Genomic DNA, 18,196 nt, shown 5'->3' with positions numbered 1-18,196 from the left:
GAGGACAGGATAAGGCAAAGAAAGGCTGGCAAAGGAAAGAGCTGAGCCAACACAACAACACCTTCCCAAAACAGGGAGGGAGAATACCAGGCGTTCATGGGCTTAAATCTCCTCGCTCTCAAACCAGGATCATCATCTGGTAATATATATGACAGGTGTAGGAAGCATTTAGGAGCATATAGGAACAGGTATATGCTTCCATATAGCAAGCATTAACTAAGCATGAGAAGCAAGAGTGAGCAGCCATACATGAGAAGCAGCAGTGAATTATTTGCTTTGCCAAGTCAATACAAGCCAGAAGCAAAGTATTGTTCTTGGCAAATACAAGCCAGCACACAATCTATTAACATTCAGCATCCCCTTCCTCTCCAGTCACACTACAGAGTTAGTCACTTTATGAACTTATTTCCTAAAATAAAAGTAACAACATTTAAGGACCTTACTAATTGGCATCCGAAATATTTTTGAGACTTGGGTGGGGTAAACACAAAGGATTATGTATTTTATTTTGGTAAGTACTTCGTATCCTAAAAGAAGTTCTTTCATGTACAACATTTGACAAATAAATTTAGTTACAGCATTAATATTTAAAAGGAAATATTCTCAGCTCAATGCTGAAAGCATCTGAAGATTCAGCTTCATGATTTATTCAAAAAAATCTTAAAAGGCCATGAACGTATTTTCACTGCAAACAGCTGTTCTTAAGGCTACAGAACTAAAACTTACTAGGATGCAAAATATGACCTATTATTACCTCAGATTTCAACAGTAAGGATCTAATTAATAGTATAATTTAAGAAAAGAAAACATTTATTTTATTTATCAATTGCAAGATAAGATGGCAATCTTTCTAAATCATTGCTTTATACTTAGCCATCATGAACAGAAGTCCACCCTACTGAACAGAAAAAAGCCATTATATACAGAACATAAGAATTAGAGGAACAATGATATTGAGCTTTGCCTAAGACCTATGAAATTTGAAGTAAAAAAACATACGTAGATGACTTGGTTATGGTTCACTGTTTTCAAATAAACACTTGGGAGAGAATTAAAAGGCAAACAATTGAGAGAGAATGACTGATCCCATCTCTTGGTTTCAAAAAGTATTTCTGTTTATTTAATCCTTGACTTGACCCCAGAGAATTCAAATTACAGCCATTTTATTTTGTTGTGGGTTTTTTTTGGCAGTACTTTAACCTAATTGGACATTGCTACATTACATTCCTTTATGACTGAAATTGAGGTCAGAAATTAATGATTTACCACAATATGAGAAATCATTAAGTCAAACAATACTTGCTACCATTAAGTTAAATTCAAGAATTTAAGAACCTTATCAATTTCCACACCTGAACTTAAAAATTTATTTTCTTAATAAATGTTTCTTCAAGTATGTATATTAACACAAAAACATGGGGTTACGTTCCACAACACATGCTCGTATTTCTCAATGTTGATATGGATATAGGTTATCTTAACAATTAGTTTGACATTGTACAATTACACAGTTCTCAATACATCTGTGCCAAGACATCTTTAAATGAGGTATTAATTGTAGATTAATTGAAGAAACCAGATAATATTTTTTAAGATCACCAAGAATGGATTATTTTTTTTAAATTAAATTGAAAAGAATATTTAAAAAGTAAATGTTCTCCATGTAAATACTTCGGAAAACCATTAACTCTCTCTGAACACCAACCATTCTGTTGATTCCATTATTGCAAACAAAACTTATCATAGGAGTCATACACCAGGTTGGTGACTACATAAAGAAGTATTTCTCTGAAGTTTCTGTACAGTTGTTTGGTTTTGTTTAATTTCCCAGAAATTCAGTGATCGTGTTCACAGTTATGAAAGTTTTGCTGAAAATCTCTTCAAAAATTTACTCCCAACTTATCTAGAGAGTAACTGTACGACTGTAACTACATGCCACCTACAACTGTGTCTCTAGAGGTACTTGTTATTTTTATATTAAAGTGAAAATCTTTGGAATAAAAGGTATGAAAATCTATAGAAGACTTGAAGAACAAAGCTGATTTTACATCTTCTTCACCCTCACAGCATAAACCTAAATCCTGTCTCAAAGTAATCCTCTCTTCAGGAGAAACTCTGACAAACATACTTGACTGGCATGTGCTATGCCTAAAGTGTTCAGTTACTTTGACATTTTTCACAAAAATGAACCTTTGCATTATTGCAATTAGTGTCTAAATTGATCTGGGACCTTTTTATAGCCTATCTTCTCCCACAGAAAAGCCTACAAGCTTATTCACCTGAAGCAGACTACATGCTACAACTATGCTCACAACTGAACTTGTAGGTATTTGTATAGATGATGCTTTTCCCATTGTTTAAATGGCTACATTTGCATTTTTAGAACCATCCCAAACAAATATTATTCCTCTTCTGGTAAACAGTACTGCATGTAGAAGTGGTCTCGTTAATTTTTTTATGTTTGTTTTAATAGAACACTTTAATTAGATTAGATTTTTTTATCCCCCCCCCCCCCGAATAAGAAATTGCTATACTTTCCTATCAGGACAAATCCTCCTTTGACATTGCAAGAATTGTAAACATCAAGTGAAGGATGTAGACTTCCTCACTTTTTTTTTTTATTTTAGTTTTTTTTTTCCAGTTTATATTCAGAGGAAGGATGCATATCCCCAAGTGCTCTAGGGACCCTCTGGATCAGTTTCACACTAAGTCTCTCCAAACTCAAGCTGCTCCAAACAAAGAGCACAAAGATTTATGACAAGAAGCCCTCTCAGAAGTATAACAACTTAAAAGAGCGTCACCAGTTCAACCTCACCTTCTCACCCAGGACAGCCAGGAGAGAAAGCACTAGTGAGAGGCTGGCACCAGGTCTCTACAAGGTGGGGAAATTGGAATATGCCTCTCAAGTCAGGCCAGCACAGGCTGCTTGCTGCATATTTCTTTGTCCCTGCCACTGAGTATGTTCCAGATTTTGAAGCCAACACATCTAAGAACTGTAAAATACAGCATCAAGAAGAAAAATCCCTCGCGTTACAAGGTCCTAAATCTATAGTTTTGAAATTCTGATCTGTAAACATCACAGCTGCTGTTATATGTATGGCAAATCAGACGGACAGAAAGACAAGGTGAAGTGCTGGAGTGTCCTGGTTTCAGCTGGGATAGAGTTAACTGTCTTCCTAGTAGCTGGTACAGTGCGATGTTTTGAGTTCAGTATGTGAAGAATGTTGATAACACTGATGTTTGCAGTTGTTGCTTAGTAGTGTTTAGACTACAGTCAAGGATTTTTCAGCTTCTCATGCCCAGCCAGGGCACAAGAAGTTGGCACAGGACACAACCAGGGCACCTGACCCAAACTGGCCAACGGTGTATTCCATACCATGGGACATCCCATCTAGTTTAGGAACTGGGAAGTGGGGGCGGGGAATCGCCGCTGGGGGACTGGTGGGTGGTGAGCAATTGCCCTGCGCATCATTTGTACATTCCAATCCTTTATTACTACTGTTGTCATTTTATTAGTGTTATCATTATCATTATTAGTTTCTTCTTTTCTGTTCTATTAAACCGTTCTTATCTCAACCCAGGAGTTTTACTTCTTTTTCCTGATTTTCTCCCCCATCCCACTGGATGGGGGGGAGTGAGTGAGCGGCTGCGTGGTGCTTAGTTGCTGGCTGGGGTTAAACCACGACATGGAGTCAGGAACAGAACCCCTTTACCTCCTAGGTCCCACCATGGACATCTGCTGGAGAGGCCGCTCTGGCTCTCTATGCTGAAGCTCAGGAAGATTTCCTCCCCCAAAATCAGAAATTAGAAACAAAATTCATGAAGCACAATCCTGAAGTGTTGTGAAACACGACATCTCTACGTTGCTGACTCCAATCCTGACAAACTACGGCAACACACATCATGTCACGGTGCTGCAGATTGCTTGCCGAGTTTTCAAACATCAGATCTAGTACATGGCAGATAAACCCCTGAAATTATTACAATTCAAATAAAAATCAGGTTTTTTAAGTCTATTGAGTCTTCAGACAAAAACTGACAATAGGCAATAGCACAGGTGTTCAGCTATTAACGTCAAAACTGTTGGCAATTGCACCTCCCATCAGCATCCATTCCAGTCTTACCTGGTAGATATCAGAAAGACTGCTGCTTCCTGAATCACTAGTGATGCTACATCCTGAGTGACTAGACGAAACGTGGGTCACCTGTGGGTGGAGACTGTCAGTAAGGTGCAGCTTTGTGAAATCTGCAGGAAGCTATAGGTGGAGCAAAAAAAGCATCATTACAATTTGAGGTAGATACACAGCAAAATGAATTCAAATTATTGACGTCACACTTTACTCTCTACCAGTACCAAGTTTATTAAGAAAACCATTGGGGATTGAGAATGCAGCATGAAAGTTTGAGTTTTGCAGTTTTTTAAAATACATACAGAAGTCAGCAAAATACCACAAAATTGCTGCAAATATAAGATTTAAAAAACCCCATATATCCGAGGACAAACACCAGTGAAGAAATAACCCTTATGCCAAAACCCTGCAGTATCTTGCTATGGGGTTTGGATAGAATTAAAGCACATACGAATATTGTGCTAGTTTCAATATCAATGGTTCCCTGCAGAATGGGGATTAACAGCGAGTAAAGTCACACACTTTAAAAAAAACAAACAACAACAACAACAAAAAAAAACAAACCCAAAAACCAAAACAAACCAACAAGCACTGCTCTGGATTTGGCTAACTCTTCTGCTTCTGAAGTTGACAAAGTACATTAAAGGCAAGTAAAATCCAAGCCACTGAGCTGTCTGTTATAATTTGAGCCAAGTAACATGATGGCAAACAGGAAAAGTGGGAAGACTGACACAACTGCAAAGAACTACAATGCTGAAATTAGTTTGCTCACACACAGTGCTGAAGAACGAATCAAGAGTATATTCAATCATTTAACAATCACCCACCAAGATTTGTGATGTATATTTTTTACTACTGCTTTATGCACACAGCTCCCATGAAAATCATTAAGAACTATAAACATTGCCAGACTGCAGAAAGTCAACTTTGATAAAGGAAAATATTTGCTTTCTGAAGAAATATTTAAATGCTACTTCAGGGGCAAATTACTCCTTTCCCCAAGAAGCTTGCATCCCACTGCTAGTTAATAAAAGTATGTTAACATGTCAATTTTGGTATGCAATAAATGCCTCGATAATTTAAAAAAGCCTTTGCTTGTTTTTTTTTTTGTTTGTTTCAACTCAAGACACAGTAGATACTGTCTACAGAGGTGTGTTTGTACCGGTGTGTCCATCCAAGTCAGTTATGAATGCCACCTTGGCACTATTACCGTTCTCCCTGGATGAAAATGAAAATATAAGCTCGTTCTGCATTAAGATATAATACGTTGATCAGTATAAAAGGTTATGAAACAAGTAATCTGCAAGTCACAAGAGTGTGCTTGAGAAAATGATTAGCTCTATACAGTTAAAGGTACTGAGTGATTTTACTGCTGTTTTCCTGGTTTCAGTCTGTTTATGGAACATGCCCTGAAAGAACGTTGGCTTTAGAATTTGTGGTGAAAGCACACACAACTGGAAACCTTAGCCTTATTTAGACTGACTGGCATTTCCTATTGTAATGCACCTGAAAAGGATTTCTTCCTTGTTACAGCATGATTGCATCAGTGATAGCAAAAATGGCTACATTTTAAACAATTCTTTCTTAATATTTTACCTGAAAGAGGGGCTAAAAACAGGAGCCAGGCATTAATAATCCTAAAAAGCTTTAGTAAGCCCAGAGCTAGGGTTGATGTTCATATGCCAATCAACAAAGAAAGGGCAATTAACAAAAGCAATACTCTAATACATACAGCCATGGATACTGCCTCCAGAAAAATCTAGTTATGCTCACCACTTTTGATGATATACCAGAAGCAGAAAATACAGCATTAAGGAGTGCATTACTTATGGTATCTGTTGTCTCTGCTACTTCCCTTTTCAATCTGTAAGTCTGAGTTATCACAAAACTGAACAGTATATACTGATATTCAGGCCACTATATCCATTTTTTATCATGATTCGAGCCATTCTACAAATAAGTATACATTCCATGGGTAGAATGTATAGTAAATGAACCACCACAGCTTTTGCAATGTGTCTATGACTGCTCCTAGAAGTACAGTCTCTTAAAATTAAAGCAGTCCAGGTTTACTTCCAAGTAGAAATGCTACATATTATTTTAAGATACATGCACAGATCATCTAAGAGTCACACATTTAATGATAACCTACAAAGATATAGTATTTTTAGAGTTTTACATTTTATAAAGTAATAGCTATTTCAATCCCAAGTAAGTATTAACTCCACAGGGAGGTGCATGTCAACACAGTCTTGCACCCAGCCAAACACGTTCAATTTTTCATAGTGCCCTGCAAATATCTCCATGTCATTAACAATCGCATTTATTTTTTATCAATGCAATAACAATTCTTAAGAACCTTACATCAAAGCAAATCCAGTTAGTACATTAAAAAATGAAATCAAGCTATATTTAATATAACGACTGCACTTAGTGTTTTAAATGAACAGCAAGGATTTATGTTTTGTTACTACTCAGGCAATAGGAAGAGGCAGGGGATTCCACAATAACGGATGAAATACACTGCAAATAAAAGCAAGCCTTCTGAATTTTTTTGGCTGTAGACAATCAGCTGAATGTTTGGTGATTACTGGTTTCAGAATAACTCCTCAAGTCAAAGCCACGCTGCATGAGCTGGACTTGCCAAGTGGTGACAGCATAAGATCAGAAGTGGGCATTTTACTTAGGGCAACTGAACTAGTCACTTTGATCCTAATCAAATAGGACTATTTACAAGCAGAAAGCACATGCTCACATCTTTGCAGACTACATCTCTGTGCTACATGCCCAAAAGCAGCATCCACCTCGACTGCCTTACCCCCAAATAAGTTGAGAAATTGTGCAAGGATTAAAAAAGAACACAAAAATTAAGTAAACTGAAACGTTTAAATTGTGAGCTTGATGAAAACTGCGTGTGAGAAATACATGCATTTCTTAGTTACATGCTGCTATTTAAAATATTTAATGTACAGAGTTGTACACAATGGGGAAAAAGTAAAGTACTGATGACAATGAAAAACCACGTGTGCTTAAGTCTTGTATGTAAGAGGCTACACCTGTCACTCCTGGAGCACAATGTTTGGTAAATGGTTTCGGTAAGCAGGCAAGAATAAAATGCAACGTTCAACAAACTCAGTAGTGTCAGCAACCAGCACAAAGTTGCCTGGCCCCACCCAGGGTATTTACATTTAATTTCTTACTTGCAGTGGAACTGATTAGAAGACAACATCATGAAACCATGCTATTATATCCAGTGAAAAAATGGCTAGGAACACCAAATTCTACTTTTGGGAAACGTATGACAGTTAACTTCACTACAAGAGATATATATTTTCTGTGCTACTGAATATTGCTTTATCGTGAAATTTTTAAGCACTCAGTGCTTGTATTCAGCTATTGTTCCATTCAACATTTTCGTATTGACTTTAGTATTTAGTATCACAGTAAAAATAAAGGTTTTCATGTAATGTTTCAAAAAGCACACAGGCTAGATATATAACACATGCCTTATCCTCCAGATCATGCAGCAGTATGAGTAAGTCTAAGGACATACCCTTTGCCTCAGTAACATCAGCTACAACAAACTAAAGACACCACAATGGCATCAGAACCAAAGAGACACTTTTATCTTGTTTTGCGTTATCATTAAATGATGGCTAATTTTAAGGAGTCATTCAAAGGAATAAGGAACAAAAGTAACTTGTGTATTTCACATAAAGAGCACTTATTTTTCTGCGACAATACTAAACTACAGCTTTACTGAAGCCAGCAACTACAGTATTTCTTAACTTTGTTACTGAACACTTGGGAGTCACAGCATGAGACTGAACTAGCAGACAAGAATAAAAACGTGGCAGGCTGTTAGAAAAATAAATGCACGAGTCCTTCTTAAGTAAATGTAGTTTCACTACACTACATTAAACAATTAATAGTCATTAAAAGGGTCAGATAACTGCCCTCATAACCTATTTTCAGGACAAACTTCTTAAGTGAGAAAGTGTTAATGCTACACATGCATAGAACTAATGAAATATGACGTAACAGGGGAAAAAAGTTTTTAATAGAAAACATGAACCAATACAATAGTTAACACCAAAGCCCTAATCTTAATTTGACAGAGATCAAAACAGTATTTTATAAATATACATATACCTCTTAATAAGCATGCATGCATGTATACACACATTTAAATAGTTTACATACATGTCAAGAAACCAGAGGAAAACTGTACAGCTGGGAACCCTATGCTTTTACTTCTTGAAAACCATAAAACAAATGAAAACTTAAACAATTATGTGAAACTATCTTAAGGACAAAGAGGTATCTCCATTTTGAACCATACAATACCTTAAACCCTATCACATCTTGCTATCTTAGAAGCAGCATTTTATTACTTCCACCCTCAAAGTGAGTCACCGCTTTATGCATGCAAAGCTAACAATTACTTTGCTCTGAATATGTTCCTCCTATTTTAAGAACATCATGATTTTCTCCTACCCTACAGCATGCCTTTCTGTATAACAAAAGGCAATATATATGCTACTAATGGGACTGTACTGGGCTTCTCCTCTTTCTTAGTCTCTTGGCCAAATGCTTGAGCTCCTCTACATTCTATGCAACTTCCACTCAAGAAGTCATTGGGCTCATCCTACTAATACAATATTTAAAACAAACAAAAAAATTAGTATATTTTCAAAATATTTACTAGGCAAGAAAGTAAAATCTTCAGATATATCATAAAAAGGTATGAAACCAGCAAAAAATGAGTGAAATGATACAAAATCCTTTCTTCATTTAAATAGTATTCCTCTAAGTTTTTTGTTGTGTATGTGTGGTTTGGTTTGGGGTTTTGTTTTGTTTTACTTTTATAATTTTAACATAAATTATATCTATATATAAAATATATAAATTATATACATTTATAATTTTTATAAATGCAGTTATATGTGAAAACAACAAGCATAAATGCACCAACAAGAAAGACATACACACAAACATAATTCTAAAATACAAGAGGAATGATGGCTGGAGAGCTCCAACATAGCATTCATTTTAGAGCAAACACATCAGTAAGCATTTTATAAACAAGGTCTTCTACTGAAGGCCATTCAGCACTTTATGAAAGATTTATAAAGCCTGCAAAGTGACTGAAATATATCTGCAGAAAGATGAAATTTAAGAGAGCAAAGGTGTAACATTCTGTTATGCAATTCACGATGAATGATCCTATAGGCAATTAGGTGCCACTGAGATAGGCCAAGCAAGTACAGTAGACGTAAGACAACACAAAACATCACCTTTATAAACTATTTCCACTTTCTGAAATTAAAGAAACACAAGCAAACACTGATTGTTCAAGCCTCTGAACACATGCATCTCAGTGCTTATTCTGTAGGACCTCTTTGCTAATAAAATAATAAAAGCCAAGGTAATAATAATTTTAAAAGTTTTATTTCTTTTATAGATGCTGAATTTAGTCCCACAAATATAAATAAGTAAATTATAATGAAGTTATTTTGGTATTCTCTATCTTTTAATAAAGGAAGAGCAACAGCAGCCAAATAAAATAAATACTATGCCTAAGTCTTGCCCATTTTTTTCCCCACCAGGATAGAAATTTTAAAACATTCATTGCACTACAAGAGTCTAGATCACCAACCCGGTATTCTTCAGTATCCTACCGATTCAGGAACATTTTATTTCACTATTTTATGTAAATGTTCATTTTTATATTAGATGTTTGTAGGTCTGTTGTATGCGTTTGAAGGATATACCCAGATTTATGATGTTTAATGACTGAAGGAAGAAAATACTTCCAATAATGGTGGGTATTCATCAACATGCTAGTTCAACATAATTCTTTCACTAACCAAGAGAAACATCAAGGAAAACATTTTTATGGTTCAGTGACTTAAAACACAGCAGTCAATGTAAGTAATTACTGAATAATAAAGTAATTTCTATTGATTCTGTCTACAGACATGATGCAGGCTGACATGTCCAGTGCAGAGTTAAATTTAAAAATAAAAGTTTAAACTACATAGAGTTCAAATTAGAATGCAATTCCCATGGAAGCAGGATTTCCTTGTACTTAGGGGTGGGATGGAAAACATTAAGAAGTTTCTATGTATTTTCTTTTAAAACTTCAGCAGGAGTTAATAACCCTCACACTTGAATTACGTCTTCTGTATATCATTCACTTATACAATAGTATCTCATATATTTTGAGTCTCCAAATTTTCCTCAAGTAGACATCTTTATGTGAAACTGTGGCTCAAACTTTACAAAGACCTACTCTCAAAAATGTTCTTCATTTTGAGTACAACACAAGACACAACCCATGTTCTGAAAATACTGCATTTGGATACTATTGTGGTTAAGCAGTTGTTTATATACAAAGCCCACAGCAGAACACCTCTAACATAGAAATAAGCATTAAGAAGAGCTTTTCTGGCAGGCTCTCCATATTTTCCTGCACTGATGCCTTCCTACAGGTAGCACCCTGTAAAACTATTCAGAGGTTTAAGCTATTGCAACATGATGTGTTGGTCTTGGAGAGAGAATGAGACAGAACCAGTACACGGGAGCTTCATTTTGTTTCCCTCACAAAACACACACTGACTACCACTTGCTGTACATCTCATAGCTCTCAGCAGCTAATCCTATGAGCATGTAATGCATTGAATGTAATTATCCTTTGCTTGAAGGATTATTGACTTCTGCAGAGGGACAGAGGTGGTGAAATGTAAATGAGTATCTGGGGAATGGAGAAAAGCTTTCAGGGACAACTCTTCTCAAAGGAAAAGTATGAAATGCATCACTGACACACACCCATTCTTCTTTAACATAACTACCTTATCTGTTGTAGGACCAGATCTGTTAGTATTTGCTTTTTCTTTTGACAGCATTTGTGTGTCAGATTCAATGCAGCACTTTATATTCAAAAGTGCCTTCTTCAGTGCCAGAGCATAAACAATATTCCTTCTGCAAAACAAATGTCAATTTATTGGCAACAGCTCAAATTATGTAAAACTAAAAATAAAATAAAATTGTATCATACAGGTATTTGCAGTGACTGTGAACCAAGAATACAAAAGAAAAAAAAATGCAGAACACTTTTGAACTAAATCACACTAAACTGAACTAAATCATACTGTACTAAAGCATTACCCAGTTTTCCAGAGCTCTTCTCAGGGTTTTGAAATCCTTAACTCAAACCATTATAACATATTTAAAATGAACAGCAACAAATCTGCAAGATCACAATATTTTTATTTAGAACTTTATTCAGAAGTTTGTCTCAGAAAATACCTGGTAAAAGTGTAATTTCTTCATTGGGCAACAAAGGATAATTTAGTACTTTTAAAATACAGTACCTGTGGTGGTTTTAAATTTAGAGCAGTTCTGCTCCAGCGATCAAAATAAAAAGACTGTTCTACAACTGTTTTGACTGTGGATATACATTTAAGTACTGACAACTCTCTGGCAACCTCAACCACATGGACAAACATGGTCTTTCACAACATTTCAGTCACTTTACCTCACTTAACATTAATAACAAAGCAATGCTATTTGCATGGGATAGGCTGATTTTACACCATTTCTCAGACACTGTGTACATTTTTTTCCATCTCCTTCACAGAAAAGGAGAGCTGTGTCTCTGCCTGTATCTGCCACTCAATTGCTGAAAGATTTTTGTTCTATCTGCTAAAGTTTTTCCCAAACACTGCAGTGGAAGTGAAACCTTGCAGAATTGAGTATGAAAGCTTTTCAGGTCTTCCTCCTCTTTTTTCACTAACAGTATCTGATATTTTATATTGATCGGTTTGGTCTGTTTTATGAATGTCTGCAATTCAGATCAGATCCCATCCCTGAACAGTAGTTCAAAGTGTGAAAAGCAGAATCTCTATTCCAGTGTATTATGTCTGCACGTTTACAAGGCCATACCGTATCACTCTTGGTAGTAGCCCACTGCCTCACCAAGCACTCGCATTTAGAGCCCTAACAGAGCCTGCACAGCCTATGCCCACACACAAACGAACATCTTCCCAAGAACACTGAATAAAATTGGGAAGGGAATTCACATTGTGGAAATCTACATAATGAAAACTGACAACTAGGGATAGGCACTCAACGATGATTGCAGCTTAGGCTGAAGGAAAAACTGTTGCGAGGCATTTCAATTGACTTCTGAAATATCTCTAGGGTAGGAGCATAGAAAACTGAGCTCAACCACTGAACTTGAGTAAAAGCTCCCTATTTAATAGCAGTAGACAGGGAGGACAAAAAAATAATAAAGCCTGGCTTTGCAAAGATCTCTCTCTTGGGAATAACTGATTTTCATACTAATATAATGCATGTTCCAGTTGATGATTTTCCCACAGTTAGAAATTTCTAAATACTTCCTCTTTGTGGCTGTTTTGGTGTTTAATATGCTGAGAACTACTCCTGGGCTGGAAACTAAATGGCCTACTTTCAGGACTTTTGGAGACCTATAAGGTTAAATTTTGAACCCTTTGGCCTGTTACAAGTAACTGTGGGACAGGAAGGAACAGAGAACCTGGTCACAAACTTTGCTTCCACAGGAAATCAGACAAAAGATTTATGCCTAAGGATGTAAAAGCAAAAAAAGTTCAAGAACACTTTATGTGGGCACATATGTTTACAGGAAATGTTAATTCAAACATTTTCAAGCAAGATGTTTTAAATCCTGCAGAACATTTTAAGTGAGGGGATGCTCATGTACACCTCATATACAGACCCATTTTGGGTTTCTTATACAGCAGTCTAACTAAAGTGGACAATGGGGGATGCTAAAGAGCAATTGCACCAGTGGGGGTAAAACTCATGGCACCTGCAGTCAGATTTTATTTTCAGCTTTAAAGCACCACTTAGGATTGAAAACCACTACAGACAAGTTTAACCCAAAGGTGAAAACATCATTCCTGGGCACATTTTAAATGGTTAAAGAAAAGACCTATGATATGTATACATTTCAAGTGTCAAAGCCTCCATCAGTAGGGCGTTCTTACAGCATGTATTGCTTTTTTTGTTTTATACCTGATCATGGATTATTTCATTTCATGATTACAGCATTCCAGCTGATCTAACTAAGCTTGGTTAAGTTTTTCAAAACACTCATGAGGGGACATCTCAGCTTTGAACTGCAGCTGTTTAATCTGAACTACTGCAGTTTACTACTGAACTACAGCACTGAATTTTACTGCACTGAACTAACTTACAATAGTAAAAGAAATCAAAGTGAATTAATTCTACAGTAAAGAAAAATTAAATTAAGTGCTACCCAAGTAATTTTTTTTTTTTTTTTTAAAGATAGGATATGAAAAATGATAGGTATAGAAAATACCTCAGATTTCCCCTCCTTCCAAGTGTGTGTGTGTGGGGGGGGAACAAACATGCTGGTAACACAGTGCAAAGAGACAATCCTGGTACAAGAGATGAGCAGGACACTCTTCTGTGAGATTAGGATGACTCCTACTTGGCGTAAGAGAAATAAAATGCAGTATGAGAAGATGTGAGATCATGCACTTGGAGACCAAAACCAAGACTCTAGGAACTTATCTGTCAGAAATGACTGTAAAAAGAGTTTCAGTGTATTCACTAATCAGAAGGTGACTGAACTGTTAAGGTGATGAAGCAGAAGAACCCAACAATATCACAGCATGCATCATCCAGAAATACAGTAGTTTCAGGCTCTTCTCCATGGCCCCAGCAGAGACCTTATTTGGAAATGCAGCACACATTGCCAGCTATATGTTTTCAGTAAAGATGGACTTAAAGCCATACACATAACATAGAGTCAGAGAAAAACTATCAGGATTATCAGAAGAAGAAAAACTAGTATTTGAGAAAGCTAAGAGGAGCATGGCTTATTCAGCCCAAGCTGAGAGAGGGTATGATCCCTATCTAGAAATAGGCAAGAAGAAAAAGAAACATTTCCAGCAAGAGGCAATGCAGGTGCAAAGCCTAACAAGCAGGAAGTTGAAAGAAGGTTGCTATCTAATGAACCACAGAGATTCTCAAAACCAGGCTCAACAGCAGCTGTGGTAGAGAAGGCTTTCAAACCAAAGCTAGACAAAGTTATGAACGTGCTGTGCAACAGTGTGTAATGGCAGTGACCCAGAAAATCCCTTCCAGATCCATATCACTCTTCCAAGCAGAAAAATCTGAAGCCAGCCTGGTTTTTTGTATACTTATCATTCAGAAGCAGACTAACCAAAGGAGGAAAAAAGACAAAAATCACCATGATTAACATCGTAACATTTTAGATTTTCTTACTAGTAGCTTCTTAGTAAAGACTTAAGTATTCTGTACACTTCCAAGGAAAATATTTTTAAAAGATACATATATGTAGGGAGCTGCTGTGAACAGATGCAAAAACTGGAGATTTCCATTTGTACACTAAGTCTTACCTCTATAAAATGCCAAATTAATTGAAAGAAATTTGATGAAAATTTGAATAGAGACATGATAATTCACAAGCAATTAAACGGAATTTTTTTTTAATGTTTGATGGCTGCAGCCATGTCAATGCCACCCTTGGAGTTTTAACTAAAGGATTATCTTCGCTTTATAGTATCAAGGAATAATTTAAGAGAAAAGTGAGTTGGGTGGGGTTTTTTTTCCTGACTTTGCTTTTCAGTAACTTAACCAATCGGAGAGGAACATGCATAATTTCTTCTGCTGATGACTGGCTCCAAATAAGAAATCATGAACTGCAACTACTTGTTTTCCATGTGTTTGCTCTACAGTGGAAGTTTCCTCTATTTTCTTTGTCTGACAATGAAAGATGCACACTTTTGCTTCATCTCAAGCAAAAAGCTTAAGAAATACAGTATTGCAGGATGCATATTCTCAACAAACAAGAAGCTATCAAAGCACTTGCTCAGCCTTGTTTTTAAGAATATTCTGATTGTAGCATTCTTTGATATAAAGCAAAAATGTGTACTACCACAAAGTTTTGAGATTCTTAATTGCATAATAGTGAGCATTTCAAAATAACGATATAAAATTTTAAAAAGAAAAGGCAAATAATTTTGCTTAAAAATGGTATGATATTTTTAAAGTAAGGTGATTTTTGAAAGAAAGGTTATAGATAATACTTCTGAGACTGATGCACAGAGAGCAAAAAGGGTTCATATTTGCATTATAAAGTAATATATGTAATGTCTCGCTGTTTTTCTGGATAACAAAAATAGCACAGCAATGAGACAACTAAAAATATTTTTAAATGACAAGCATTTTCCCTTTCTATATGACTAAAGTTGCAAAATCTTAAAATAGTAAGTTACCTTATCTATGATTTTTTAATGCTATACTAACATGCCTAGTAGTTAAACAGCTTTATTACTTATTTTATGAATTTGGAAAGTGCAACTGTACTCATGCCATAGCAATGTAATAGCAGTGAATGTTACTATAACATCCCCAGCTTTGCTTCGCTTGATACATTATTCTATTTACATTTTCCATCATATGGTAGCCAAAGGAAATTAATGAAAATTTTTCACACTGACACAAACTCTTAAAACTGTATGTGTTATCATGCATCCCTAATACCCCTGAGTTTCTATTTTGTCATACAGAACAAGATTCTGACTTCTTTGAATTACTAAGAATATAGTTTGGGCAAAAGACCTACTTGTGTGTGCTCACTGTGATCACAGCAAGAGAAAAAGTAAAGGACCATTTTTCTTATTTTCATCAAGGAGTCTTCAGGTAAGTGCAAAGATATTCCCTGAATTCTAGAGCACCATGCACCAACAACTGTGCGGAGCCATTTAAAATTACTTACACAAATCAACACAGAACCATCTTTTACATTAATATTTCCATTAAATTTTGAAACAACCTGCAGAGCTTTTCTTTGTAGTCTAAGTGTCAGTTAGCCAAAACTGTAATATTAAATGCCAAGTTCAATTAGCCCTTAAAAAAAAAAAAAAATCACCTAACTTTTCTAGATGTCCACAACAACATATTCACAAGATAATGGTTTCCCAACTTCCTTCAACAACAAAGCAAAACAAGAAGGCCCTACATGGTGCCTGCTAAAACCAAGGCCGCTTTAGAGCAAGGAGACATTGTGAATTGAATTGAAGCACCATGTTTTTCTGCTTAAAATGCTGACATTCAGATGTGACTTCCAGAAATTTATCTATTTGTGTCTGTGCAGGTGTGCACACAGAGTTTAAATCATCCCTTATATTCCTGCCTTAGGTCAACAGCATACTAAAAAACACAAGTCATGTAGCAACTTGTATATTCTACTAACACCATGAAATATTTCAATGGCACCTATTTATGAAGAGATTTTAAATTGGAGATTGCCAAGCTGCAGAAAAAATAAGGAGCACAGAAATCAGCTGGAAATACTAGGATCAATAACTGAAGCCCGTTCTACAAATATAATTAGTGAAGTTCATCTTTTTTTCTCCCACCTACCAGAAGATAAGCTATAGAGACCCATGATGTGTGCATGTACATCACCTACTGTATTGAGTCACCTTGCAAGAAGCAAAATTTGAGAGTCAAATCTTAACCTCTGATTTATGACAGTGCTAGAATGGTCTTTGCTGTAACACCCCATCCTGCAAGAGATTAAGAAGGTTACTTTCTTTCCTAAAAGTGGTAGACATTTTAGTCATTTACTGCATTAAACATGTTATCTCTGCATGCTTAACCGAATAAAACTCCAGCTGGAACATTGCACCTCCACTTAAAACAAAATAATAAAAAAAATCTTATTACTCTAACTCAGGAATTCCTAAATTTAGTTTTCCCTGGGTACCATCATCACAGAAAGAATAGTAATGTACAATACTAATGGAAGTGGCAGGTGTAGGAGTGACATTTAACTGTCTAAACAACCTCTTCCTTCAACAGGAAAGAGGTAGATAACTAGATTTTCTGTATATTACTGCTGACATGCATGCCACTGTTTGTGAAACTATGCTTTTATATCCATTTATTTAGGAATAGCAGCTGTATTCAGGGACCTTGGAAACTTTCTGCTAAACAGAAATATTTGAAATCCTTTGCTCTGAAGTGCGAGAAATCTCTCATCTACTCACAAAACTAAAAAAAAAAAAAGTAAAAAATAAAGTATCAACTAAAAGAACCTCCTGTTTTGGAAACAAGCAAGACTGAACAGGACAGAAACTCCAGGAGTCAGACAACAGAAAAGGTTTGCAGAAGTCATACACCAACAGGCAAGGAGAGGTACACCTAGCATGCAGGCTTCTACAGTTATTAGCAGAAACTAACACTGTTTTCATTTTAGTTTGCTTTTTATTCTGCTCCTACAGCTGTGAACAGCTTCTCTTTGAAAAGAATTAGTACGAGTCTTCTCTGCTGCCTTAAAAAAAATTCAGTGGACCACCACTTCCAGATGCAGAGTTAATTATTTAAGTAGGACACTTTACAAAGGCTCTGAAATCCATAAATTCATGCATTTTCCTTTTCCTCGTGGTTCCTTAAAAGTGAGGACAACAGAAAAAAGATCTTTCTACATTATTTATGGGTATTTCAAACCAAAGCCCCCTATAGTCAGCTTCTTATTAAAGGCCAGAAAAACCTAGCTAAAAATCCACTGGTGATGTGGGTCAAAACTGAAAAGGCAAGCGCTCCAGGGAGACACATCCAAGTCTGACATCTGGCTCTTTCCTGAGCAATCTAGAAGAGTAAAGAGCTACTGCCTGCCAAGTATTTGGAAGATTTTTTTTTTTCCCTAGCTTGTTATCAGGAATACATTAAGATTTAGAGGTCAAGCTGTACCCTGATCAGTGAAGCAGCAGAGGCAGAGAGTGTACAATGCAAGTTTTGAAGTACCTTTAGCTGCTTACATATAAGAAAAAAAACAAATCAAGAACACAAAAAATGTAGCTGGGTTAAAATGAGAACAGGGTTGATGGTTCAGCAAACCTAGGCTATAGCTAACTAAGAAATAATTCCCACAATTCAGTTTAGATTTCCTAAAATCTAGAAATTTTTTTTTTTTTCAACCACAACTAAATACATCCAGTTTTCAGGTACAATGTCCTTCATCA

The 18,196-nt window shown here is 36.0% G+C and overlaps 1 protein-coding gene across 10 annotated transcripts in view; it reads right to left on the bottom strand.

Moving 5' to 3' along the window:
- Window positions 1-18,196, bottom strand: part of RAPGEF2 (Rap guanine nucleotide exchange factor 2) — a 194,014-nt gene that overhangs the window by 45,936 nt on the left and 129,882 nt on the right. For all 10 annotated transcript variants that reach the window (XM_069786196.1, XM_069786180.1, XM_069786188.1 and 7 more), the window contains one exon: window positions 4,125-4,256. In XM_069786196.1, coding sequence (XP_069642297.1) covers window positions 4,125-4,256 — 132 coding nt within the window. The remainder of the gene's footprint in view (window positions 1-4,124; window positions 4,257-18,196) is intronic.

Source organism: Haliaeetus albicilla, chromosome 1 (assembly GCF_947461875.1).
Source record: "Haliaeetus albicilla chromosome 1, bHalAlb1.1, whole genome shotgun sequence".
Lineage (NCBI taxonomy): Eukaryota > Metazoa > Chordata > Aves > Accipitriformes > Accipitridae > Haliaeetus > Haliaeetus albicilla.
Note: the sequence above shows the minus strand (reverse complement) of the source record. Positions and strands in the feature narration are given on the sequence as shown.